At 41.9% G+C, this 27,496-nt stretch overlaps 1 protein-coding gene across 1 annotated transcript; it reads left to right on the top strand.

Annotated features, from left to right (window-relative positions):
* The first annotated feature begins 2,572 nt into the window (after positions 1 to 2,572).
* On the top strand, positions 2,573 to 27,496 carry entpd2b (ectonucleoside triphosphate diphosphohydrolase 2b). Its single transcript, XM_049604756.1, has 9 exons — positions 2,573 to 3,030; positions 11,685 to 11,802; positions 15,446 to 15,596; positions 18,841 to 19,000; positions 19,334 to 19,561; positions 21,823 to 22,092; positions 22,315 to 22,434; positions 24,883 to 25,017; positions 25,106 to 27,496. The coding sequence occupies exons 1-9, from the start codon at positions 2,914 to 2,916 to the stop codon at positions 25,319 to 25,321; spliced, it is 1,515 nt and encodes a 504-aa protein (XP_049460713.1). The 5' UTR covers positions 2,573 to 2,913; the 3' UTR covers positions 25,322 to 27,496.

Genomic DNA, 27,496 nt, shown 5'->3' with positions numbered 1-27,496 from the left:
AGTACTAAAGTGGAGTACCCCTTTAAAAATAGAACTTGACCGTTCACTCTTGAAAGTTTGATGAAACAAGCTCAACTCACGTTCAGGACATGAAGTCGTAAAAGTGCCCAGAAAGATGAGATGTCAAATCTGGACAACTGCAGCTCCATGACAACAGAGGAAGCTCCAAGCTCCAGGTCAGTAGTAAATTGATCTTGAGTTGTTTCATGAAACAGATAGGCCAATACGATGTGGGCTTGCTTTTTGCTCTTCTCTTCCTCCTCTCTGCTCTGCAGTCAGCGTGGACTTCACACATAGACAGGCCCACTTTTACTGCCTGCTGCTTGTTCATTGTGATTGTGAACGACATGGGAAAGCCAACGATGCAAAGTTGTCAAATATCCACATGCCTGTTGATTCAACAGGTGTCAGGCAAATCTATCACCTATCACCACCTGAAGTTCAGTTGTTGGACGTGAGGCAGTAATTAAGCTGTACAGTATGGCAAGCTCCTTAAGCATTATTCGATATCCTTGATATCAGACGTCAGTTTACTGAGCTAGTTGACTATGGTGACACTACCTGGAGTGTCGTTTTACCTTACAAGTTAACTAGTGAGGCTCAAAATATATACTAGTTAATTACGAAGGACCAAAATTTTCCACTAGTGACACCATTTGAGGTCGTTTTGACCTTACAAGTCAACTATTTAGCCCTGTTTCCACCAAGCTGTATGGTACAGTACAACTGAGTTCGGTACGCTTTTATTTCTGTTTCAACTGAAAAGTTGTGGATGGTACCAATGGAACCTTTCCGTACTGTCCCCATTTTTGGTCCCCCCTCTGTTGGGGTACCTAGCACACAGATCTGGTACTAAAAGGTGGAGCTGTGAACACTGCAGTCTGTTGATTGGTCAGTAGAGGACGGTCACTCTGCTCAGGGCTGAGTTGTGGCTGGTTTTGAGCCTCATGTAACCACTGATACCATGGAGAGTTTTATTAGACAACAGCCCTGCCCACATTTAAGAGTACTGTTTGTGGTGGAAACGCTAGGGTCAAGGTACCATGTCTGAAGGGTTACTGTTGGTTCCAAAGGTACCATACTGAAAGTGTTAAACGGAAGCAGGCTTTTGTGTCAAGATAATGCATGCACTGTAGTGTGCACTGGGGCCCATCCTGACTTCCTTACGCCACTGGTGGTAACACTAGTTGCACTGAGAGACATTTGAGCCTCATTAATTAACCCAGTAAGGTTCAACAACAACCCAACTCGATCCACCAGTGCACATTTTTGCATTCACTAGTTAACTAGTTAAAGAAAACTAATGTTTTTTTCAACCTGGGCCCTGTTTTGTGATCTGCTTTTGTCTAATTGAATGATAGGATGTTCAATATGTGACATTTCTCCAGTACGAAGCTCGGGCTGACCTGCCTGCAGCCCGTGAACAGCCCGTGAACAATAGGGCACTCAGACAGCATCAAACAACGTCAAAATATGTCCACTAAAAGTGCATTTTTTCACACAGATAGGCTCGGATTGTTAGTATGATTATCTGACAACATAACAGAAAGGAGAAATGAACGTCTGTGTTTACCTTCAGCTGGATTCGGACATGTTCCTCTGTCTGTTGCTGCTCCCTGTCTCTCCTCATCCGCTCTTCAATGTCAATGAGCTCTGCTTCCGTGTATGTCAGCTGGATTTGGAACATGTCCAAATCCAGCTAAAGGTGAACACAGATGTTCATTTCTCCTTTCCGTTATGTTTTCGGATAATTATACAAACAATCCGAGCCTATCTGTGTGAAAAAGTGCACTTTTAGAGGACGTATTTTGACGTTGTTTGACGCTGTCTGAGTGCCCTATTATTTAATATAGCACACGCTCATGGGCTGCAGGCAGGTCAGCCCTAGCTTTGTACTGGAGAAATGTGACATACTGAACATCCTACTCATTTAGGCAAAAGAAGATCACAAAATAGGGCCCAGGTTGAAAAAAAACGTTAGTTCCTCTTTAAATAAATGCTGTTAGAGCTTCTTTTGTGGCATTTGTGGTCTGTCAGATGTATAAACTCAGTTCAGATGTAGCCTAATGTTGATAGTTCGAATAATACATGTTTTTTGCAACATCCAGCAAATTGCAAAGGATATAAAAATGAAAATGTGTGCCCTAAGTGGCAGCATGAACAGCTCTACTGCAATATTCAGAAGCTCCTTCAAAATAACTCATTATACATTCTGCTAAATTTAGACTGTCAGAACAGGATTTCAGCAAAAATAGACTTTGAAAAAAAAGTTCATGTACAAAGAAAGTATAGACCTCCAGTAAAAAACTTCATTTCCATGCTTTTACTGAGGCATTCAAATGAGGGTACAATTTGCAAGTCAGGTTTTGAGCTGCACCCATTCACATGCAAATGCAGGACTAAAACAACAACCAGTTCTGCAGCTCGTCAACCCAACAGTTTACAAGGTGGACCTGTGCCAGTCTAAGCCACCCCTTTTTTCCCTATTAATGATTGAAAGAATATGACTCATGTGATGCTGCTCTGTCCCTGACATAAACAAGGATGTGATTAAGCTGGTGATACTATAGCTGTGAATGTGAATGAGCAGCAGTTTATCCAGCAGCTACAATAGAAACATTTTTCCCTCCATGGCACCAGTAGCCTTGGAGCTGTTTCCATTCACCACCCGAGGAGGAGTAGGTTTCAGGCGCATGGAGGAGGACTTGGCTGCGCACGGGACATAAATTCAGGTCAGACTTTGCTATCTCAAGTGAAATGTAAAACAGGAGGCAGGCAGTAGGTGAAGCGTGAACCACAGGCGATCTGTGATAACGCCCGGCCATCAGCCACTTCTCCCACTTGGCCGCTATTAAGGCACCGCTGAAATCTGCAGCCGGCGCAGAGACGCGCTGCACTTGACACTTTGGCTTCATGGCTCAGCGCTCCGCACACCCTGTCGTCCCCATCGCGCTGCTGGTGTTTGGACTTGTTGCGATCCTGCTCCTCACTATCCCCACTGAAGACGTGCAGGAGGCTCCGGGGTTCATGGTAAGGTCGGTTCCGTTGGGTATTTTGGGATCAGTGTTTGTCAGCGTGTTAAGTTGTCGATATAGTGTAACCGAAGCTGTGCTGGCGGGCGACGGTGCAGACAAACATGTGTGAGACAAAAATCTGTGGCACTGGTGCTTGGATGTTGTTTACTCGTGTTTGTTTCCCCGTGTGAAGTTTGCATTTTGCATCCTCCGCTTTCTGCAGAACCGTGAGTTTGTCTGATCTCCTCTGCTCAGCTGTTGACCTTAAATATATGGAAGTCCAGGTGTGACAATATTGAATATAATATCAAGCCTTTTTATTTTAGATTTTATCTCTTACAGTGTGTGAATTATTACAGAGCCCAGAAGGTGTCATTGAAAGCAAAATAATTAAATATACAAACAACATAATTATAACAATTTGTGCTCTTGATTAAATAATTCATTTAATTTGATTTGATTTTCATCTTTAAGCCATTATGTCCCTCATGTTCACTTCACACTCACTGTGTATTGCTTAGATTTAAAGGTCCAGTGTAGTGCTCGGCAATGCGGCTAAAAAAATTATCATGATGAAAATTTTCATATCAGTTGATATCAATAATTATAATGAAAAAAAAAACAACATTATTTCATTCAAGTTGGCTGATTTTTGCTCCTGGGTTAAAGTTTAGGAAACTATATGCTTAATCCGGTTTAGACCAGTGGTTCCCAGCTGGTGGGTCGCAGTCCAAAAGTGGGTCAGTTCCATTCTTAATGGACTGTAAGTGACCCTCAAACGCAGGGGCGTTTCTTGGGACTGAGAACATTGGGGGCTGAGCCCAGAACCTTATAGGGAAGTCTAGGGGATCCTACCTGGGAAAAAAGCTCTATGCTTTCTTGAGCCTTATTGCGTCTTGTCTACAGCCAAATACTGCCAACATGTACTTCAGAATGTGTCAAAATAAAATTATATTATATTGATAGAAACAGGATGATGCACTTATAGATAACACAGGAATTAAAGCCAAAAAAATAAATATTTTGTAAATATTTTGACTGAAGCCAAGTCATATTCCCCCTCAATTTTTAAAAAATGTTAGAGGTTACATGATTTGCGATTTTTAGTTTGCTTTTTTTTTTTAACACCAGACCATGTGAAAAAGTTGAGTGATGATGCCTACAGACTATATCAGGAGCCATATTTTCCCCAAAAAATGCACATTACATGAGTCAGTTTAATTTTTGGTATTTTATTTTTCCTTCCTTGCTAAAGTGGCACTCACTGGGCTCAATTATGTTGTTTTAATTATGAAATACAAGAGATGGTAGTAAAGAGTTTCAATGTTGCAACAATATATGAGTAGCCTAATTAATAACAACATTGACAAATATCTGCATGAATAACTGTATACATGCAGGCAAAATGAGATAGAGGTGCTCGGCAGCGCTTGTCAGCCCTTCGGAAGTCCTCGGGAGTTTTATTGTGAAAGCTCAGCTTTCACAATAAAAAGAAAAAGGCCAACACTTCAACCCACACAGCAACGTTAGAAGGACATAACAACAGTTACGTAGTTGTGTGCGGTATCTTTGGTAACTTATGTGAGAAAAATATCACTGAATTTATGTGTGGGAAAAGTCGCCAGCCGTGCCGAGCCTTCAGGATTTTCAGCCCGCCTAAGAGCGTCTATCACCGGGGAGGACTGTCCCGCAGCTCCGCCAGCACGCCCCCCTAACACTACACGTTTCACATAATTTTGAAGGAATAAACAGAATTTAAATTATTCATTTACCTGTTTCTGGTAACGGCTCCCCGGAGATGTGAGCCTCAGCCGAGTCAGCCTCCTTGTTTTTGAAAAAACGTCTTATATCCATGATCTTTCGTGTTGTTGCTAAAACGTCTCCCTCCAGCGTGCCAACAGTTTAGATACCGGAAGAGCCTGGTGACGCGAGGCTATCAGCCAATAAAACACGGATGCTTCACGCAACCCCTCTCTCTGATTAACCAGTCTCGACGTCATCCTGTGTTGCATTCACTGAAAATGGAAAACTACAACTTCTTTAGTGGCTCGTTAATGTACAGTTATCATTATTTCTTCTGAAGTTGAATTATCTGGGGCTTAAGAAAAAACGTTCGGGGCTAAAGCCCTGGATGCCCAGGCCAGGCAACGCCACTGCTCAAACGTGTCTAGTTTGTAAAAAACAATCTTTATTTTTAAGTACAGTGAATTTCCAGCACAGAGCTGCATTTATCAAGCGCTGATCCCTGCTGTAGAGTGAGTGACTAACAGACAGCTACTTAACAGAGACAGTAAACTAGCTCAGTGACATGGCTAAATGCAAGTATGACGCTGAATATATTAAACTGTGTGGACCTTGAGCTAATAATGACTAAGGAGAAAACTGGACCTCATGGCTGGACCAACTGGGAACCACTGGCTTAGACTATTATTTACTGTCAGTATATGACAACACTTGCCAACAGCAGAGCATTTTAACAAATCTGAGGTAGATTCCAAACAATTATAATTAAAATAATGTTAATAAATATAAAATAAATAGACAAATAAATCGTAATTCTGGTCAGAAGCATGGCAAACTCTTTGCACAGATGGTTTAACACATTTAGTGTTTTAGCTGGCAATGTGTGCGATTGCAATTTTGGTGGACAATATTGCGATTTGCGATTGCGATTACAATATAATACATAAATGGTATCATGAGTCTTCTTGCTTGATTCAGTGTTTCCCCTACATTATATCAGGGGGGCACTGACCTGACCTGACACAGTGTGTAAATGACCATCAACAGACTACTGTTATGCACAGTCAAACACGCTGCTCGCACAGCAGCGCAGCACGACACTGTACACACACTCAGTTGGAGCGGAGCCAGTGTTGCGTTCAGGAGTTGTCACGTAAATGACCTATTCCAGCACGCCATAGCACAACACAGCAGCATGTCAAGTGGGCCGAACCCAAGGAAAAATTCAGCTCAATATTTCATTTGTTATTATTGTTTGTCATGGAGTCCATGATTTCCTTGTGTCTCTTTGAGGTCTTGGTGTATGGCGTGACACTTACAAATGTTTGCGTAATTGTGCTTTGTTGTTGTTTTATGATGCTCTGGCGGCTTTCAGTTGTCCCTTTGTGTTTAACGCTACTCGGCTTGGCTTTCTCTCGCATGCATTCTTCCTACTTTTCTCTGTGCTGTCTCTGTGCAATGTCGCCGTACCTGAATCCAAAGTATCGCCATATAATGGACGTTGCGGGGTTTTTTGTCACCAACTCAGCCTGTTCTTGGTTGTGCTCATGCTCTTCTTCAGTGTCCATGTTGGTCACTGCTGCACGCCGGCTGGTCACCTGACCATATGTGCTGCACACACTAGGATAGCTTGTGGGCATAATGACCACAAACTCTACACACTACGGGAGAGGTAGTCCCGTTCACAGGCACACACATTAACATTTATTTACATTAAATCGCAAATCGCAGCCTTTTATGCGGTTATGTAATCGCACAGCCTGACATCGCGATTGCGATTAATAGTGCAACACTAGTATGAGTGAACAAAACAAAAACAAAAGACAGACTTAGAAGATGTTGTGACATCGTGTGGGATCATTTATTGCCAAAGAAAATCTTATCTGAGGTGACTGAGGCAGGAATCATATTTACAGACAAGGAAATGTTTGGAAGTTTTATTCACATCACCTTTAATCACATAATGTCATTTAATTCTAATGAAACAGCTGATCAGTCAGTCATGTTAACTTGCTAATTTACCATTAGCATTAGATGAACTGACTGTACAGCTAGTATAGCTAACAGTATGAGGCAGTTCAATCGCGGGGCAGCGCTGCGCTGTTATCTGTGGTCAAAACAATCCTACTAAAAAATAATTTGAACATGTTGAATGTTGTTGTAAAATTATAACCATACACATTAGTGGCAGGACTCGTCATTCACGGTGCATTTCTAATTATATCATTAAGCACAACACTGTGTTGTCTTTGAGATCTCTTAAGCCTGTTTTTCCATAAAACCTTTGATGATACCGCAGATGTCACCCAGTTCATAAAAACCCAGCTTGGAGCGTCTTACAAATGTCTTTTTTGTCATCTTCTTCAAGCTTCCAGCTCACTGAATGCTTTGCGCCAAAGGCGTTTACTGTCACAAATTATTAAACCAACAATTTACTAAATGGTGCACACTAATTAGCTTTTTTCCCCCTCCGTGACACCTCCTGGGGTCTGTATGTTATACATGAAACATTTTTATATTGGTACACACACCACAATACCTGCATTGCTGCCTTTTAAGCATGGATTTAATAATTTGCCGAATCAAAAGAGCTCTAGGTGTAAAATTTGTATGAAGAGATAATGTTGATCTCCAGTGTACACAGTATTGTTTCAGAAATAATACATCAACAGGTAAGTACGACCTCATTCATATTTGAACATAGTGATTTGAATAACAACAGCATAAACCAGTCTAGCTTTAATCTTGACATCTTGTACCTGCTAATCATCAAATCAGTGCTTACTGAATGCCAAAATTTAAACTGAACTTCAGATGCATAATGGAAAAAAATGTGCAGAGAACTTCAGAGAAACTCAATGAAATGAAATGTGAAAACGTCTCCAGTTTCTGTCGATTAATATCCGTGTGTTTGGCTCTTGGTCGCTCATCCCTCTGTTGCTGCAGTTCAGCTGAGGTGAGGGTGTTTTGCCTATCATGAAACAGCCATCAGAGGTGACCTCACATAATGAAACATATCATGTTAAAGCCTGTACCTGTGGAGCGTCCTGCCGATTTAAGAGACTGCCTTACATTCAGAGCGGAAATGAAGGCTCAAAGGCATTCAGAGCAGGACTGCTGCACATGTTGGTTTCTGTTTCCTCTGCTCTCTCATTTTTGTTTTATGAGCTACACATCCCGTGGTTCCTTTCTTGTTGGTATAATGCAGTCGCCCTTTCATTCACTCTCAGTGTGGTCGCCCGGTCGCAAAAAAGAACACAAAAGGGGTTTTCTCACATTTTCAGGGACAGAAGTGCTACAGTTCCCATAGTTTATCAAACGACAGGACAAAACAGTTCATTAGAGCTGCTCTGTGTTTTCTGGCAAGTGTTGGAGTGAGTCCTTACAGCTCACCGCACAGCAATAATGAGAAAATATTATGAGCAATAACGAGGCTTCCACCCGATGTTGCTGTTCACCTGTTGTAATATTAGAAAAGTTGTGCATTCACAAATGCATTAGTGTGTAATTATGTGTGTGTGTATCTACACGTGGTTTTATGTTTGTGTGTGTGTGTGTGGCCCCTTTCCTTTTGGATCATCAGTCACATACCTTCTTGCATGACTGGGTTTCTACACACATTCTGAGTGTTTCCCTTTAATTAATTAGAGATTAAAGTTACTTACTATTCTGCATGGTAGTGAAAGTGTAAGCACTGTCAGGGCAACAGGTTTTTCATCACAGTGAGTCGCAGCTGGGAAAGTCAGTACTAGCTTTTCTCATGTTTAGTAGAATACTTCCTCTCATGATTTAGATGGTTAGATTAAATGGTGAAGCACTTAAAGGGACAGTTCATCCCAAAATCAAAAACACACATTTTTCTTCTTACCTGTAGTGCTGTTCATCAGTCCAGATTGTTTTGGTGTGAGTCGCTGAGTGTTGGAGATATCGCCTGTAGAGATGTCTGCCTTCTCTCGAATACTGGAAGGCACTCAGCTTGTGGTGCTCAAAGCGTCAAAAATATACATTTGAAAAACTCAACAGCAATGTCTCTTTTCAGAAATCATGACCTGGTGACTCAAGATAATCCACGGACCTTTTTGTAAGCATCTCTGTGTAGGAACTATTTTCTTTTTACCGAACTACACCCACCAAGCATACCAATATGCAGAGGAAATTGTGGATCTACACATGCATGAGAGGCTCATGCCCATGACAGCACCAGATGTAAACATTAATAGGGTTTTTCTTGGCATTAGCTAGTGCAGTTGCGCTACATGAGCTAGCAGTAGATGCACGCTATCTCTATGGCTGATAGCTCCAACACTCAGCAACTCACACCAGAACAGTCTAGATTGATAAATATCATTACAGGTAAAAGGAACAATCTGTGTTTTGATTTGGGGGTGAACTGTACCTTACACAGCCCAAACTGTAGGAGGATAATTGCTCCTTGATATTTACCATTTTCCTGTTGTATACTTGTACTTACATATGTGCTTGATCTGCATCTGCAACCAGAACTGTAACTGAATGCCTTTTATTTATGTACCTCAATGTGAAATTAGAACAGTAAAAAGTTCATTTCCAGTGTCATAAGAATTTGTTTGTAATGACCTTTAAGACAATTGAGACCGGAGCTGAACTATCAGAGTTTAACAGAATTTATTATCTTGTACAAGAGGAGCGTTTCACAGTGCAACACACAAGATGAGGTTACAGAGAAAAGGCTCCGTGAGGAGCATCTACTGCACGCTTTTATACAGCACAATTGGGCGTTGGAGTTCGGGTGTTTCAGTTCCCCTAATCTATCAAGTACAGACTTCATAGATAACAATGGTTTTCAGTTGGTGTGACATCTTGTCACACTGTCCTCCAGATGACACTGTCCCCGACCTGTCTCCGACCCTCTGTTTCTCTCATTTCCTCTTACAGATATAGTGACGGACTTCCCTTATCCTTAACTGCCTGCTGATGTTGCAGTTGCTATAGAATGAAACAGGAACGATCCTCCAGACAACACAATGGCATGCTTAAACAATGTGATCAGAATTTTTATAACATCCAGGATGACTGGGACAGATCAGTGGCAGGTTGAGAATTATAGCAAAAATCCAGGATTTCATCGCTGTCATCTGTGCTTTAATATCGGATGTTTCAGGAGAGTTAACGAGTTCCAGAGCGAAACAGCCTCTGTGTATTGAACTGATCTTTGCCCTCAATGAACATGCCTCAGGAACACTCCCACACATATTTTGATGCGTACATTTTGTTAGTTTGCAATGTCACAAATTATGAAAAAAAAAAAAAAAACAAAGTTTACTTTATCACACAAAATTGACTGGATGTAGGACACTAGTTTGTTTTAGAATTTATATTGCATTGCAGTTGCCTTATGCAGCCCAACAGAAAACTGTAAATCCTGTGTATAGAATTCCAAAGCTCAGGGCGCCCACGTCCTCACCTGGCAGAGCAGGCGCCCCATGTACAAAGGCTGTGTCCCTGCTGGAATCCCACCCACAACCCTTTGCTGCATGTCATTTCCCCTTTCTCTAGCCCCCCTTCAAGCTGTAGCTGTCCCATCAAATATAGACACAAAGCCCCAAAAAATATCCGAATAAAAATAATTATTTCTTGTAATGATTATCTTATTTTGTAAAATACAAAAGTCAGAGAACCTTTCCTGTCTCACAAAGGTGGAGATGAGTGATAATAAAATGTCTTACAGTCCAAAGTGTTTATAGAAATAGCAGTCAGATTCAGTCCTTCACAAATGTGTAGTGGTGTAAAATAACACCCCGAGGGCCGTCTTTGAAGATCCACATTACTAGTAAACCTAGTCTGCAGCCAAATGCCTTCCAGATGCCAAAATTAAGGTCATGTAGCCACGATCGGAGCTGTCTTTCATGCTCTTACAGTTTGTTAAATAAGGGGGTGTTGTTTTGTGTGTGTGTGTGTGTGTGTGTGTGTGTGTGTGTGTTCTTGACCCTCCTGGGAGCTGCAAATACTTTTCTTTGAGCCTCCCTGAGCGACTGCATGACCCTCTCTCCACCATGAATAACCGTATCTTTATATATTCACACCAAATGTAGATATTGGAGCCAACACAATGCAACAAACGGCATGGAGGGAATGAGCATTATCACCAAAACAAACAGCTGATTTCTTAAGCAAAATGCAAAGCCTCCTTACAAACTGCATCATCACACGAGCTGTATGTGCACTTCCAACACGTTCTTATCCCAAGTCGTCACATATCGCCGCTTTGTCAATGGACAGTCACGTCTACATGTTACGCGCTAGGTATCCTCCTGCATCTGCGTCAGGACATCAACAAAAGCACATGTTTTAGGCAACAAAAGCACATTGTTAGGTGTAGAAATACACATCGTGGTTTGGCTCTACATTCATATGGGAAGCGAGCACCAGGGCCTCAGGTGAGAGTTCGGGATTTTTTCATGTACCCATCCACCACCCCTTCCACCCACCCTATTAGGACTTTCAAGCTCCTTATATTACGTTGTTACCGGCGGTGTTTCTAACTGACGCAGCCCATCAGCGTATCATACTGCCATGACAGGTGACGTCCGACTGACTGGTGGCGTATCGTAACACTGCAAAAGGTTCTGTCCGGCCTCATTAGAAACTGACACTGCCCAGTGGCAGATCATACCACTGTGAAAGGTGACTACATATCACACACTGGCTATGATGAATGGTGTCATGCTGGTGATTTTTAAAACAAAATCATGTCTTTAAAACCTGCCGCCAGGTTTCATGGATCAAAGCGATTTAACATAAACACAAAATACAACCATTTAAAGAACCCCTGCCCTCCCTTACATAACAAACAGTCCCTAAGGGGTTTAGAGGTTAACCCAGACCCTGACTCCTATTTCCAAGGCTGTCACAATTACCTCTCTTCATGTTTTGTTTTTCTCTCTGCAGTATGGGATCGTCTTGGATGCCGGATCTTCGCATACGGCGTTGTACATATACAAGTGGCCATCAGATAAGCAAAATGGCACAGGCATCGTCACCCAGCACAGTGAATGTCACGTTGAGGGTAAGTAAGGAGAGCATCTGTAGTCAGCTCAGATTCACAACACATTCTTAAGATACACAAAAATCTGTTATTGCTTATATTTACCCAAATGTGGCTTCTGTTTGATGCTAGCACAGTTAGCAGGCTGAGCAGCTATACTGTAGCTACAAATTGAAGCTGTATATTTTAGCATATTTCAGCGAGAGTGTTTAGAACATACAGAATATATGAACAACGGAGAAGAAATGATTTATGCTGCTGCAGGAGAGGTTAAAAAAGTTTTTACAGGGGGGTTGGTGGCTTAGTGGTAGAGCAGGCGCCCCATGTACAAGGCTGTTGCCACAGCGGCCCGGGTTCGAATCCAGCCTGTGGCCCTTTGCTGCATGTCACTCCCTCTCTCTCTCTCCCCCTTTCACGCTTGTCTGTCCTATCAAATAAAGGCTAAGAATGCCCAAAAAATATCTTAAAAAAAAAAAAAGTTTTTACAGATGTTTTAGTACTTTCTTGGCTCAGGTAACTGCACTAGCCCTGACGTGAAATGCAAGCTGTTGCCAAATTTTGGTAAAATATGGTGAAAACATAAATGAGAAGCACCACAGTAAGGTTAACTGGTAAATTCCTTTCATGTCCAACATCTGAGTCAGAATTAGGACAATTAAAGTCCACCCTTCAAAGTAATTGAGGTGGGCTGTTAAAGTGCTAGTGCATTGACTATGCGAAGTGTTTTTAACCCTTACATGACCAGCTCTGCAGGCATGCAACTGTTTCCTGTTGCCTAATGAATTCTTGCACCTAGTAAACATGGGAATCTTTTCTGTTGCTGCTTTCAGTCCCCCATTAGCTGCACAACTGTGAGAAGAGAATCATTCGACCATCCTTTGTAAATATCAAGCAAACATTTTAGCCTCTGTTCAAGCCTTCAGGGTGTGAACTCTTTATATTCAAAACACAGGTTTCCAGTGAAGCATACCTTTAATCTTGTGATAGTTAATTATACCAGGAACATGAACTCAGTATGACCCTCCACTCCTCGTTTTAGAGCACTGCACTGTTTGTTTCAGTCACTTTAAGACTGCCAAATAATGGCGTTAGAAAACTCTTTCTCTTGTTATCTTCACCAGCGGGTGGGATCTGAAAGAGTGCCAGCTGTTTTCTTGTGAATGGATTATATTATCACAGCTAGTGAAGCAAATCATCTGAATCAGAAATGAGTCAGGGCTGAGCTCTGTGCTTTGCCACTCCTGTCCTGCCAGAGGCTCTTTATGTATCTTGACTCAGATAAACAAATTATTTTTTTCCTTCAATTAGTCATGAGCATGGTGTTTACACTGTCATGCCTCATGATTGTAAAAATGTCACAGTCAGACGTGAACTTTGAACCTTAGATGGATGTCTGAGAATTTTATATATGTATATATATATATATATATATATATATATATATATATATATATATATATATATATATATATATATATATATAAGACAAATTGTCCCCACAGTCAGTACGTTTACATGGACAGTTTAATTCCACTTTTAATCGTAATGAAAGGCCATCCTGATTAAAAGTGGTCATGTAAACGGTCATTCCGACTGAAAATTAAATCCGATTAAAGGGGGTGGTTTATTCCGTTTGTCATTCCGATTGAAAGAATTTTGTATGAATGTAAATGCTCATTCCTCTTTAAGTTCATTCCGGTCTTTCTGCGCATGCTCGTTTCCTTGCGCTTCTGGCGCAATGACGTATATAGCGTACATAGCAACGTGCTGAGATAGAGCAGTCGGACTCGTTGTACTCACCGGTTTCCATACGCCAAAGCACGGTCTTCTACCTCCCTTCTTCGACCTTCTACCTCCCTTCTCCTCCTCAACAGATGAAGCATTAGCAGAACAAGGTTGTTGTCGTACTGCTGCTTTAAGAATATAAGCAAAACAGGCCCGAAAAAGGCACTAAGAACGGCATCGCCTAGCATCTTGTTATCTGGAGCGAGGACTACAGTGTTGTCTTCCGGTAAACGTAAACACGTAACATCCGGCCCACCCCCTATCCAATCAGAAACCTTCCCTGCCCCAAACCTTGCACAGACCTGAATAAAGGCGATTAAACTGATCTCCCGTGTAAACCCTCATTCAGAATGAATATTTCCCATGTAAACTACCTGGAAAAACTTTAATTCCGAATGATTTCATTCAGATTTATTTCATTCTGAATGAGAAGCCATCATGTAACCATACCCAATGTTGTATTAAAAGTCCAGTGTGTAAGATTCAGGGGGATTTAGTGGCGTCTGGTAGTGGGGATTGCCAATTGCAGCCAGCTGAAACTTCTCCTGGTTAGAATTTCTCTACTGTTCATAGTTCAGGAGGTTTTGCCAGGAGCAGAATTAATCACAGACGTCTTTTCCTTTCCAAAACTTAGTGATCAAAATCAGTAAAAACACTTTGGCGCTGTTTAGCAGGTGGGCCATTAATGTCTAATGTCTGCTCACTTTCTTTCTTTAATAACTTAAAATCAGACTTTCAGAAGTTTTTTAACGGGGAGTTGAATTATCCTTTCTAAAACCAATCCAGTCTCACTCCAAAGTCTTCGAAATACGGCCATCCTTTAAGGTCAGTGTGATACATGACCAGTTGCCATTATTGTTTAACGGTGCTCAGTGGCATCAGGGGGAAACGTTGCGGGAAAAGAACTATAGTTAAGGTGGTGGAAGTCCTGATAGGGTGTGCAGGAGGGGTGGTGGACAGGTCCTTCAGCCTTTCACCCAGGAGAGTGGTGTTCACACTCGATAAGATTCTACGTCCAAACCCTGTTGTTTTTTCCTAAACCCAATCATGTACATTTGTTGTTGGAGGGAAAACAAGTCAATTTGCATTGTTGTACTGACATAGTGCGTTTATTTTTGACAGACGGTATGCAAACGGTAAATTTCTTGTGAAAACAAAAGTGTATTTTAAAAGAAGACAATGCATGTAACAGGCAGAACTTGACACAGCATTCCAGAACATCAACAACCAAAGCACCCTGGGTACCTTGCACGACGTCGTATCTGGATGCGGAAGGTCCATGACCAAATGTCGATATGTGACAAGATCGGAGTGAGAATGTGTTGCCAATACGAACGGACCTGATAATTTCAGGTCTTGTTTTTCTGACACTGCGCGTCCCGGAAGGGCTTCTTACTACAGTGGCCGATGTGAAAACATGAAAACATGAATGGTCCTATCTAGAACCAGTGTTTGGTTTGTCCATTCTGGGCTACTGTAGAGACATGGCGGTGAAATATGGTGATCTCCATGACTACCCACTCTAGATGTAGATATAAACAGCTCACTCTAAGGTCACCAGAACACAGCAATTCTTATTTTCAGGTGATTATACACCAAAGAAAATGTACTTAGCATACCCCCTTAAATCCTACACACTGGACCTTTAAGTCTATTATCAGTGAGTTGGTAACAGTATAGCAAATATGTTTTTTTTTACAAGTTTCTTTACTGGATTGTCAGACAGTTTTTCCCAGGGAGCTGTGAGATCTCTCGTCTTGTGGGTGTGATCGATGATTTGCATCATGATACATGTGCTCAACAGCTATCACAGGAACAAGATTGTGCATGTCAATGATGTAATGAGATGGTTTTTTTATCCTGTGAATCACTGGCTCAGGCGGAGGCATCTCCAGCTATGCGGGCCATCAGGGAGCAGCAGGGCAGAGCTTAGAGGCCTGTCTGGACCGGGCGGTGAAGGACATCCCCAAAGAAAGACACCAGCTCACACCTGTGTACCTGGGAGCCACAGCTGGCATGAGGCTTCTGAAGTGAGTCAGTGTGTGTGTGTGTGCCCAGACTGTTTCTGTCTGTGTTGACTTTGTTTTTTTGTATGCGAGACTTTGTTCTGCTTTCATACACAGAACTTAATCTCCATTGTAGCTCTATGAATGTAAGGCTGCCCCATAATAATCCTTTTATACACTGTGACAATAATAAAACCCAAAGTTCACCCACAATAAAGTGCTCTTCAAAGCACAATTATACCTTATGTAATAAAAAACCAGCAGTTAAACATATGTCACATGCAGACATCCTGTCTCACGGGGATTATACTGACATGCTCTTGACTAAAGGTAATCTTATTCTGTATTACGTACTTACATAATTTGCGTTCAGAGCTGTCTGTGGCCTGTAAAGATATGAGACTTGTAGATAGCTGTCCTTTCTTTCTTTATTTGCATGAGAATGCAAGTATATATTGTTACATACTTATATTGTTACCTTCAACATATGAACTACTGTATTTGGTGCCTCTTGATTTTGCTGTCTATAAAAGTTCTTAAGCAGTGGTACGGTATTTTTATTTTAAAATAAAAAGATAAAGGTAATATGCTGTAAACAAAACTGAACTAGCTCTACATGTGTGACATTTTGGCATCCCTTTTGTTGTTTTCTCTGTGCTTATTTTCTGCTTCTTTCCCTGTCAACAATTATGGAGACTGCGTTGGCAATTATAAATGAACTTTTTGGCAGCATTTTGGGTGCAAAAGGGCATGCACACCCATTTGCAGAAAGATCAAGCGAAATCTTAAAAGATGAAGAGTTAAGCCTAGTTCACATTACATGATTTTCACCCTGATTTTGCGTCGCGGAGACTATCATATTCTTTTGAGTTTTCATACCTGGCGACGTGTATTTCTGTCAGCAGGAATCTCGCCAACTGCGTTGCGACCTGTGTGCACAACACAAGATTTCTCCACTGACCCCTCGCCGGCAGAGCCCCAGATAACGCGGTGACGTCACCAAACTCGGAGACAACACATCGTAAAGGCATGGATATTCTTCCCAGTGTTGAATCAGATCTGCCTCCAGGGCCTGGGTCCAAACACAACGCGCTCCCCGTGGTCCTGTGGACGCTGCCATTGTTGTTGTTGCTTGCCGGCTTGTCCTCCTCACATTTCTTCCGTCCTCCTGTGTGCTGACGTGGGACGTATCCCGCCTCTCATTGGCTGATGCTCTTTGTCAGTCGTGTCACACTTCTCCAGTTTTCTAGGATGCCAGATATCCAGTCCCAGTCACAGACGAGGGGGTGACTTGCTCGTAGGCTTGTTCACAAATGAGGACTCGTTGTGGCAGACTATCTGCCGACTCACCTCAGACACAAGGTGGCTCTCAAGATCCTCTGCGACGTCAAAATCGCAGTGAAAATCGTGTAATGTGAACTAGGCCTTAGATGACATGTAACAATGCGTGGCAGAATCACTTCGGGTTGTTTAAAGGAATACTCAAACCCCCAAATGACAACTGGTGTATTAATTACCCACCCCATGTTATGCTGAATTCATAAAGAGAACTTTGTTTTTCTGTCATGCCTTCAGAGAAAATTCTTGGTCAAATGAAGTCATAGGGGTCAGCTTTTAACAACAGCAACACTTTATCAAAACATCCATTTACAGACTCCCACACAACTCAAGCAGTATAATCCAAGTCTCATTTTTCCAGTCGTATGCTCAGTACTTCCCAAACTGCCACCCCTTTCTGATGAGTAACTGAAATAAAAGCAAAGCTTGTCTCGATTCCACACCAGAAACAGCTGCACAGCTTCTGTGTTCAGAGAGGTAAAATTACTGTTTATTTCACTGGAGTCTGACATTGAAGAGAGCATTGATAAGTTTTACTTTTAGTTCAGTTCCCCATTGGAAAGGGCTATCTGTTTGTGAAGTACTGAGCGCATGTCTGGATAAGTGAGATATGGATTATACTGCCTGAGTTGTGTGTGAGTTTTTAAACAGATGTTTTGATATAGTTTTGATGTCGTTAAATGCAGCCCCCTCTTTCTTTAATTGATGGAGAATATTCTCCAATGTTGGATTCTTAGGTCACTGTGGAGGCATGTTCTTAACGAACAACTCAACACAGGGTCATTGATATTGACATGGCCATGCAGGGAGGTGAAGCGTTCCTTTAACTCACATTAAAAAATAAAAACGATGTTAACACTATATATCGCTGCTAGTGGTGCTGTGTGGTGTTTCTGCTTTGTGTAGAGTGAAGTTACAAATGACTGCACATTGTATCCAGAGAAAAGTCCATAAATTTGAGTAAAATACAGACGTCACTTATCTCAAGCGAACACGCAGCATGAAGCACAGACATGGGGAGATAACTTCTACATCACATCAGGTCCCCTGGTAAGACTAGTCCCAGGCTAATAGGGCTTAACACAGTGTGACTGCATGAAGCTTTGAGAGCACAAAGAAGGGGTGTTAACAGAGCCCTCAGACACTGTAACCATCCCTCTGTGTGAGGTTTGACTTGATGAGAATATGCAGCAAAAAAAGATAGCTGCCTGATCACTCAGTCAGAGGTGAAAGTGTAAAATATTTGCACACTTGGAACGAGTCCAAAAGCTAAAATTTGAGTGCGAGACAAGACACAGCTTGCCTATTTTTGATCTGTCAGGATCCCTTTGCACCCATAAAATGCTGCCACTACTGTAACTCCATAAAATTTAATGAACTGATTTAACTGTTGATAACAATGCAGGCTGCAGCTCAGGCCTTTTCTTACACTAAATCTTTGTTAATTAGCCTGATGGGTGTGTTGAGGGAATTCAGGCACAGAATTGGGGCAGCTTTCGTTATGATAAACGGAACTTGCTCCATGCAAAGGAGAAACTATTTCGAAACTATTCACAGATCAAAAGATGCCAGTGTAGAAGCTATCTGTCTGGGATGAGTCCTCTCGGAGGCTTTGGTGGAGTCAGGTAGGCTGGTTGAAACTGATATCACGCTGGTGCATCTGGTCCTGCAGACAAACATGTGCCACTGGTTTCACTGTGGCGTCTCTGCGAAACTTCAAGGAGTAAACCCAGCCTTCAGATCAGGGTCAGTTAAACCTTTATAGAGGTCAGGAGTCAAACCTGAAGCTTGGGAGAGTAAAACAGTGAGTACTAAGTGAGTGTGACATAGCGTTTTACAAACCCTGAGTGAGCGTCCATAAATGTTACCTGCTGCAGCTGTACCTTGTTAACAAATGTAGTAAAATAAATCTCCTGTTTCTCCCAACCAGCATCTCCAGCCCGGAGCTGTCAGTTCAGATTCTGCAGGAAGTGGGCCACAAGATCCAGTCCTACCCGTTCAGTTACCGGGGGGCGGCCATACTGAGTGGTCAGGAGGAGGGGGCGTACGGCTGGGTCACCGTCAACTATCTCTTAGAGAACTTTATAAAGGTACCATAACCCAGCAAGCACTGAGACATTGAGTGACAGTTGTTTGAGCGTCCAATCAAGACGTCCAGTTATGGTTGAAAAATGTTGTCAGCTGGATGTCCTTCTTGGGAATCCATCGAAATATGATGTTAATATGAACAAATAATTAACACTGACTGTGCTGAGGGTGACTGATGACACCTAGTGGCCTCTCCATACTTATGGTCAATCATTAATCCCTCTGATATCTGCTTGTTATCAGCATGTGTGTTACATGGACAGCTGCTGTGGAGATAATAACCAGGAATAAAGCCCATAACCCTCTGCTTCTGTCCCCTTATTATGTCCTCACAGTATGGTTTCGTGGGGCACTGGTTCAGCCCCGGCAAGCCCACAGTGGGAGCGCTTGATTTTGGCGGGGCATCCACCCAGATAACATTTGCAACTCAGGAGGAAGTAGAGGACAAACGCGACATGAGAAAGCTGCGTCTTTATGGCCACGAGTATTCTCTGTACACACACAGCTTCCTGTGCTACGGGCAGGACCAGGTCCTCAAGAGACTGCTGGCTCATATAGTGAAGGTAGTGTAACGTGCCACACTCAGATAGTGTCCTAATTGTTTTTCAGATCCAGACTGAACTAGGAGCTGCAACACTAAAGAGTTAAACAGACCCAGGCCTCGTAGCACTACAGTGATGGGTTTCATTAGAACATACAGCTTCACGAGGTGTAAAATCTGACTAGGACGCATCCTGGGCGCCTCCCGCTGGAGGTGTCCCGGGCACGTCCCACTGGTAGAAGGCCCCGGGGCAGACCCAGAACACACTGGAGGGATTACATATCTCGTCTGGCCTGGGAATGCCTTGGGATCCCCCAGGAGGAGCTGGAAAGCATTGCTGGGGAGAGGGACGTCTGGGGTGCTTTGCTCAGCCTGCTGCCCCTGTGACCCTGCCCTGGATAAGTGGATGAAAATGGATGGATGGATGGAGTTGTAAAATAGGCTGTGAATGTACATGCAGATTTCAGACATTATGTTTTGTATATTAGACAGAGTTCCCACGGTCATGAAAAACCTGGAAAAGTCGTGAAATTTTGTGATCACGTTTTCAAGGCCTGGAAAAGTTGTGGAATTAGTAGAAATCATTGAAAGTTTTGGAAAAGTCATGGAATTAATAGTTGGGTAACTTCCACGTAATGTAACATAACGGCAAATTAATTTTCTGTACATTTAGTTGACCATCAAGTATGTTTCCTCATTTTTTTCTCCGTGTTCTGAAATTATATTAAAATAAAGTTTGACTCTAATAATCTGATATGTTAAAAAAAAAATCCAGACTAGTTTGGCAAGCTTTTTTAAATTTATTATGGGACCTTAAAAAGTCATGGAAACATGACTATGTGTCCATGAAAATGTGTGAGAACCCTGATTACAGTTTTATGTATAGTTATGAAACATATCTCTGTATCAATTACCCACCCTGTGTTACGTTGAATTTGTGAAGGAAAAGTTTTTTTCCCATGCCTCTTATGACGGAAGAATCCAAAAAATTCTTAAAGGATTGAAGTAAAAGGGGTCCAAGTTTAACAATAACAAAACATTAAAGCATTTGTTTACAAACTCTCACACAGCTCATGTAGCATAATCCAAGTCTCATTTATCCAGTCATATGCTCAGTAGTTCTCAACAGACAGGCCTTTCTGACAGGGAACTGAACGAAAAGTAAAACGTAGTCTGTGCTCTCCTAAAAGCCAGTAATTTTTTGCTATTAAACACAGAAGTTGCTGATCTACTGTTGTCTCAGTTATTTAGTGTGTTTGTGCTATTGTGTGACTTGTATTTTAAAGGGCTGGTTCAGATTCACCAAAGTCACACAATAACACAAACAAACTAAATAATTGGGGAAACAGATCAGCATCTCCCATGTTTGTTCATTTTTTTTCTGTAACCACTTATCCTGTTGGGGGTCGCGGGGTGGCTGGACATTGGGTGAGAGATGGGGTACACTCTGGACAGGTCACCAGACTATCACAGGGCTGACACATAGAGACAGACAACCATTCACACCTACGAACAATTTAGAGTCACCAGTTAACCTGCATGTCTTTGGACTGTGGGAGGAAGCTGGAGTACGTGTAGAAAACCCACGCTGACACAGGGAGAACATGTCAACTCCGCACAGAAGGGCTCCCCCACCCTGGGTTCAAACCAGGAACCTTCTTGCTGTGAGGCAACAGTGCTAACCACTGCATCATCGTGCCGCCCTCTCCCTTTTAGCAAGGTAAAATTTACTGTTTTTGTCAATGGAGTCTGTCAGAAAGGGCTGTCTGTTTGAGTGTTGGGAACAGATGTTCTAATATAGCTTTACTGTTAATAAATGCGGGCCTTTATGACTTCAACTCGTCAATCAGTGTCTCCATTTTTGGATTCTTTTTTCACCGCGGAGGCATCGAAGAAAAACAAAGTTTTCTTCACAACATCAGTGTAACATGGGGTGAGGAATTGATAAACAAATGGTCATTTTAGGGTTGAGGTATTCCTTTAAATTTCTTCATCAAACAATTGTTTTTATTTTCTAAGCAGAGAAATTAACTTGTCAGTGCTCCCTGGTGGATAAAAGTATATCTACTGCAGCATTATTGGATATACAGAGCAACATATGAGATTGTGTTTTTTATGTACATATCATTTGTGATAAATTAAAGTCAGAGAAAACAGTCTGGTAAGGTAATATTGGTTGTATTTCATAATCGTTTTATGGTAGCATACAAAGTACATAATTACAAATGTGCATAATTAGAATATAATTGTAATAGTATTTTTCTGTCTCTCTCTGTCTCTCAGTCTCAGGGTTACTCTGAGTCCATCACTCACCCCTGCTATCCTGCAGGCCACAACAGAACTTTACCGCTGAGCAGTATATTCAACTCTCCGTGCACAGAAAAGTACAAACCTAGCTCCTACAACTCCCAGGCTACTCTGACAATACAAGGCAGCGGACATTATGAACACTGTCAGAGCAATGTGTCTGAGATCTTCTCCTTCGACAGCTGCCCCTTCTCCCAGTGCTCCTTTGATAAAGTCTTCCAGCCAAATGTCAGCGGTAGCTTCATGGTAAGAAAGGCTGGAGGGAGTAGATGGCGCAGACAGAGGGGTTGTGCACACTGGTAGCATTATAGACTAAAGGTCAGCCTGTGCACAAGGGGTACACACACAGTGTTAGTGATCATAGTCTGACCCACAGACAGGCGTACTCTGCTCTGTCAAAGATTATAGCTACACAGCTGTGCTGCATCAGTCTGACGTTTGTGTTTTGTCCTCTTTCTGTGCTACCAGGCGTTCTCTGCGTTCTACTACATTCACTCTTTCCTGCAGAGTACCACCGGCATCACTGTGAGCACTCCTTCACAACTGGAGGAGGCAGCCCAAACTGTGTGCAGCATGACTTTCAAACAAGTAATGTTCTTTTTCATTTATGTTGCCTTTGTGTCTGTTCATGTGTCTGTGGTTTATTACCAAATACCTGCAGACTATTGACATTCCCACATGCTAAATCATGAGTAACATGGTAAACATTATACCTGCTAAACATCAGCATGTTAGCATTGTTACTGTGACTATGTTAGCACGCTCCCATTAGCATTTAGCTCAAAGCACCACTGTAAACGGCCTAACAGAGCCACTAGAGTGGCTGCAGACTCTTGCTTTAATATAGTTAACCACTAAAAACAATCACAACTACTCTAGTGGCACACTCCATACCCTGTACACACTTGGCAGATAAGAGTAATTTTTAAAGTCCCTCCTCCAGCATTAATAATACCTCTAAAAACTTATTTCTGCTCATCTAAATGACATATTTGGATATTTCTCCCATGACATAAATCCATTCACGCCTTAAAATGGTTAAGGTGTATCTCTACACCTTTGCTTTATTTAGTACGTACTGTAGACTCTGATTGGACCCAAAAAAATCAGGCCCGATCCTAACCCACACAGTTTCTGTCCAAGCCCGACCCAAGCCCAACCCACAGCAAATGTTAAAAGAAATAAGTGTTGTTGTGTTTGGTAGATTATTTCTTTGTTGTAACAATGCTTCTTGGCAAATCTTATACTGTTGGAATGCCTGTTTATTTCCCTTTTAAATGGTGCCACATTTGTAAGGAACATACATATGTGGGATGAGCAGCAGAGCTGAGTATGTGGATTGCACCCATGAAAAAATTGGCCAGATCTTCTCTGCCAATACCTTTTCTTGCTGTTGCTATTGACTCTTGTTTTGAGCTTCTGGTACCCCCAGGTGCTGACAATCAGGTGCCTGACTGTCAGCACCTCATTTGAGGCAATCTCAATGCAGAGAGATATCGAGAAGAAATTCTGCAACCAGTGGCAATCCCATATATCCACACTCTGGGACCGGACTCTATCCTCCAAGATGACAGTGCTCACCGCCACAGAGCAGGGTTTATCAGAGACTACCTCCGGAATTTGGGAGTGGAGAGGATGGAATGGCCTGCCAGCAGTCATGACCTCAACCCCACTGAACATCTGTGGGATCAGCTTGGGACTTGTGACAAATGCTAGTTGAAGAATGGGATGCCATCCCACAGCAGTGTGTGACCAGGCTGGTGACCAGCATGAAGAGGAGGTGCCAGGCTGTTGTGGCTGTTTATGGTTCTTCCACATGATACTGAGGCTCCTGTTTTTTAAATTAATAAATTGTTAAATTGCCAATATGTCTTGTGTCTTCAGACTTCAATCATCCAATCCACCAAACAAGAGTCAACAGCAAAAAAGGTATCGACAGAGAAGATTTGACAAATTTTACATGGGCGCAATCCACATACTCAGCTCTGCTGCTCACCCCACAAATTCACAAATTCATGTTCCTTACAAATGTGGCACCATTTAAAAGGGAAATAAACAGGCTTTCCAACGGTAAGCTTTATTTAAGATTTATTGCCAAGAAGCATTGTTACAACAAAGAAATAATGCTTAGTTTATATAGCATATTCTTTAGATATTAAAGCATTTATTACAAGCTTAGGGCTGATGTGTTTCCTCGCACCACTTCTCCTCCTTCTCTTCCTTATTTCAGTAGTCTGTTAACAGTCTGTCGTCTCATGCACGACAGGTTCAGTAGAGCAGGCTTCGCACCTTTGGTGTGTTTAGTGCACATGGTGGTCCATGGCGAGGTGTTGCGCAGACGATGATCACCTCTCTTTGCTGCATGTTAAGGCACATCTCTCCCACTGCTGGGGAGGCAGAAGGAAACACTGTCAACCAAGTCGCTTTGCAGCTCCTCTCTCTCTCTTTCTCTCATTTCCCATCCCTCTCTCTCATGCTCTCTCTTTCTCTCTCCTCTGGTTCTTCACTATATCACTCCATCATCAAACACATAAATCTCTGCTTTAGACAGTAATAGATAACAGGAGCCATCAGACTGATTACGTTATCAAATAGGCCATAATAAGAGAATAATTGTCTGTAAATCACTTCCTGCATGAGACTCACTGTGTTGCTAATGTTAGATTAGCCTTGTTCGCCTGCTCTGAGAAGTTGAAGCGAAAGTGAAACTTAATTTGCAAAGTAATAATACATAGCTACACCTAGCTTCTCCTCTGATACCCCTCGTTTCGACATAGCGTGATGGAAAGCCCTACCCTCCAAGTCGTCACGATTGGCTCCTCAGGTTTGTGATGTAACAAATCCTGGAAGCCAGAATCAGTGTTTCTGGGGCTGTCGTTGCTACACTGCATTTCCAAGGCAGAAGTGGTCAGCCATTGCATCAACTGCTTGTTTTATGCTGCTTATGATATCTCTTGCAGCATATAAAGAACACCATATGGAAATATTATAAACGTTAGAAACATGCTAAACACTCAGTCTTGGTTTTTGTTCCAGATGCTGCTTCTTGCTCCACGGCAGAAGTCTCGTTTGCAGGACTACTGTGCTTCCTCTGTGTTTCTCAAGATTCTCATGTTGAGAGGATACGGCTTCGATGATGCATCGTTCCCACGCATTTCCTTCCAGAAGAAGGTGAGAACTTCATCACCACTTTGCAATTAAGTACATCCTCTAGACTCATTTCCCACTAACTTGCAGTAATCATTTGCTGATCCTCCAGGCAGGAGACGCCTCGGTGGGTTGGGCTCTGGGCTACATGCTGAGTTTGAGCAGTTTGCTGCCGGCAGAGACAGTGGGGCTGAGGAAGGCCCTGACCCTGGGAGCGTGGGGGACACTTATCTTTCTCTTAGTCCTCCTGCTCGTGGCAGTCCTGGTCTTCATTTTACTTCGAGCTCGTGATGGGAAGAAGAAAGGAGGCAGTGAAAGCGCCATCTAGACACCCTAACACACAGTGCAGTCACTGAACAGTAAGACAGTGACACGTTTTTGCTTGTGTTGGCTCTGTACTCCAGTATTTGGATGTAAAAATGAAACTGTGACTCAGAGGTGATCAGGACTGTTATCCTAAACTCAGAGACTGATATGAATTTGACTGCATTATATAACTAGAATCCCTTTATTTGGAGATACCTTGACCCTAAAATCATCTGATGTGGATGCAGACACCCTCGATTAAAGCTAAAACTCAAGACTTAAACTTCATACATGCTGGAGTGCAGAGAAACACAATGAAAATGTGTCACTGACCAAATCCTGTCTGACTGCCCTGTAGGTTTAATATAGTACTCCGCTGGTGGCATTGGCACCACAGAGGAGGTCTGAATGTAATTTTTATTCTTGAAAAGTGAAACCATTTTCTGATTGTATGGAATGTAAAAAAAACAACAACAATATTTTGTTTGTTTTGTTTTGTTGTAGAAGGTGTGACTATACTCTGAAGCACTGTTAAAGTAATATAAAGCACACTATGCCGACGACTACCAGTTTAATATGTAATCACTATTTAATTTGTTTTTTGTATTGAAATATGTTTTTCAGGTAAGAGTTTTATCACATTTGAGTCTGCCCACATTAACTTTTAATAACGAGTATCATGTAGATGTGGTGAACAGCAGGCGTTTGCATATTATAACAATTTCCTGGTGGAGACAAACTCTTCACAGTCTATTCAAAAACTTTCGTTAGGAGGCAGATATGTTTTTTTCTTATAGATCTTGTGTCACTCGGCGGATATTATTAAACATATATTTTGAGTGTTAGTCTGTAAGGACAGAAAATGGGATCTTTCAACTAAGATTTAATGGTCAAACTTGTGTTTTCAGAATAACACTCACTCATATACACATTTCGTTTTCTTGATATCTATAATAAAATGTAAGATGACACAGCAGTTGCTGATACAAATTAAACTAGAGTACCACACTCCCTATTGAAAAGACAGAGAGGAATGATATATCATTGAGTTGCTGAACACCAGTCGCATCTTATCTGCCAAAAAAACATATTTATTCACAGCAGTGTTGTACTTGATCTGTCTTGGTCTCGAGATTACTTTTTAAGGTTTCAATCTTATCTCGGACTCAGCCATCTTGTCTCGGTTTTATTTCATTTCTGGATTTTATTTCAAGACCAATCATGAATCATTCAGATCAATCTGAGGAGTCTGCATGATCTATGTTTTATCGTAAGTGTAACATGCAGGGTGGGACTTGCACTGGTCTGGTCTCAACTTGGTCCCACCCCCTCTAATTCTTGGTCTTGTCTTGGTCTCAATACACTCTGGTCTTGGTCATGACTTGGTCTCGGTTTAGGTGGTCCTGCCTACAGCACTGACTCATACACTGTTAATGTTTGTCATGTTTTAGTCATGAATCCATTAACTTACTTTCGATGATACAAATATCCCTAAGGTTTAAAGTAGTGATGAGTTTTAGTCAATGTGTCAAACAGGTGTTAATTCAGCTCAGTAGTTGTTTTTGAATCTGGTGTGTGTGTTGTTGCACTGCATTGTGTTATATTTTCCACCATAATATAGTATTTAAAGGCTCTTTTGTTCGATTAGATTGCACACCACTTGTGTTGCTTTCATCGCGCCATCCCATCTGCATTATAGGCTGAGGTGGAAAATGAAAAAACAAATCAAGACATTCCAATATGTGCTCAGGTGCGCTGGCATAAAAAGCCAAAGGCAACTCTAAATTTAGATTTTGGTCGTAGCAATTCAGTGTCTTGGCGCCTTTTTCAAGAACTTCCAAGATTATTTTAGCTCCATTAAAGCCCCTGCATGTTATTGTTTTAATGTGGCATCTTTCACACTATTGTTGTGGCATTATACGTTTTGGTTCATGCTGGTGAAAATTGGTGTCATTAAACATGTGTAGCTGTCAACCCATTTAATAAATATCAGATCAAACAAGTGTGACAAATAGTTTTAACTAATTTTATACCGTACCAATATTTTTTACTAGTAGGCCACTAGCCACCGTAAATGCGTAATTAATATTAAGTCATTGTGAGTTTTGAGTTATCGTGACATTACATTGCTCTCTGTGTGTTCATGTTGTATCTTAATTGCTCCTGATAACAAAATAAATGTTTCTTTGTTTTTCCT

Source organism: Epinephelus fuscoguttatus, linkage group LG18 (assembly GCF_011397635.1).
Source record: "Epinephelus fuscoguttatus linkage group LG18, E.fuscoguttatus.final_Chr_v1".
NCBI lineage: Eukaryota > Metazoa > Chordata > Actinopteri > Perciformes > Serranidae > Epinephelus > Epinephelus fuscoguttatus.
This window is presented reverse-complemented; position numbering and strand designations above follow the sequence as displayed.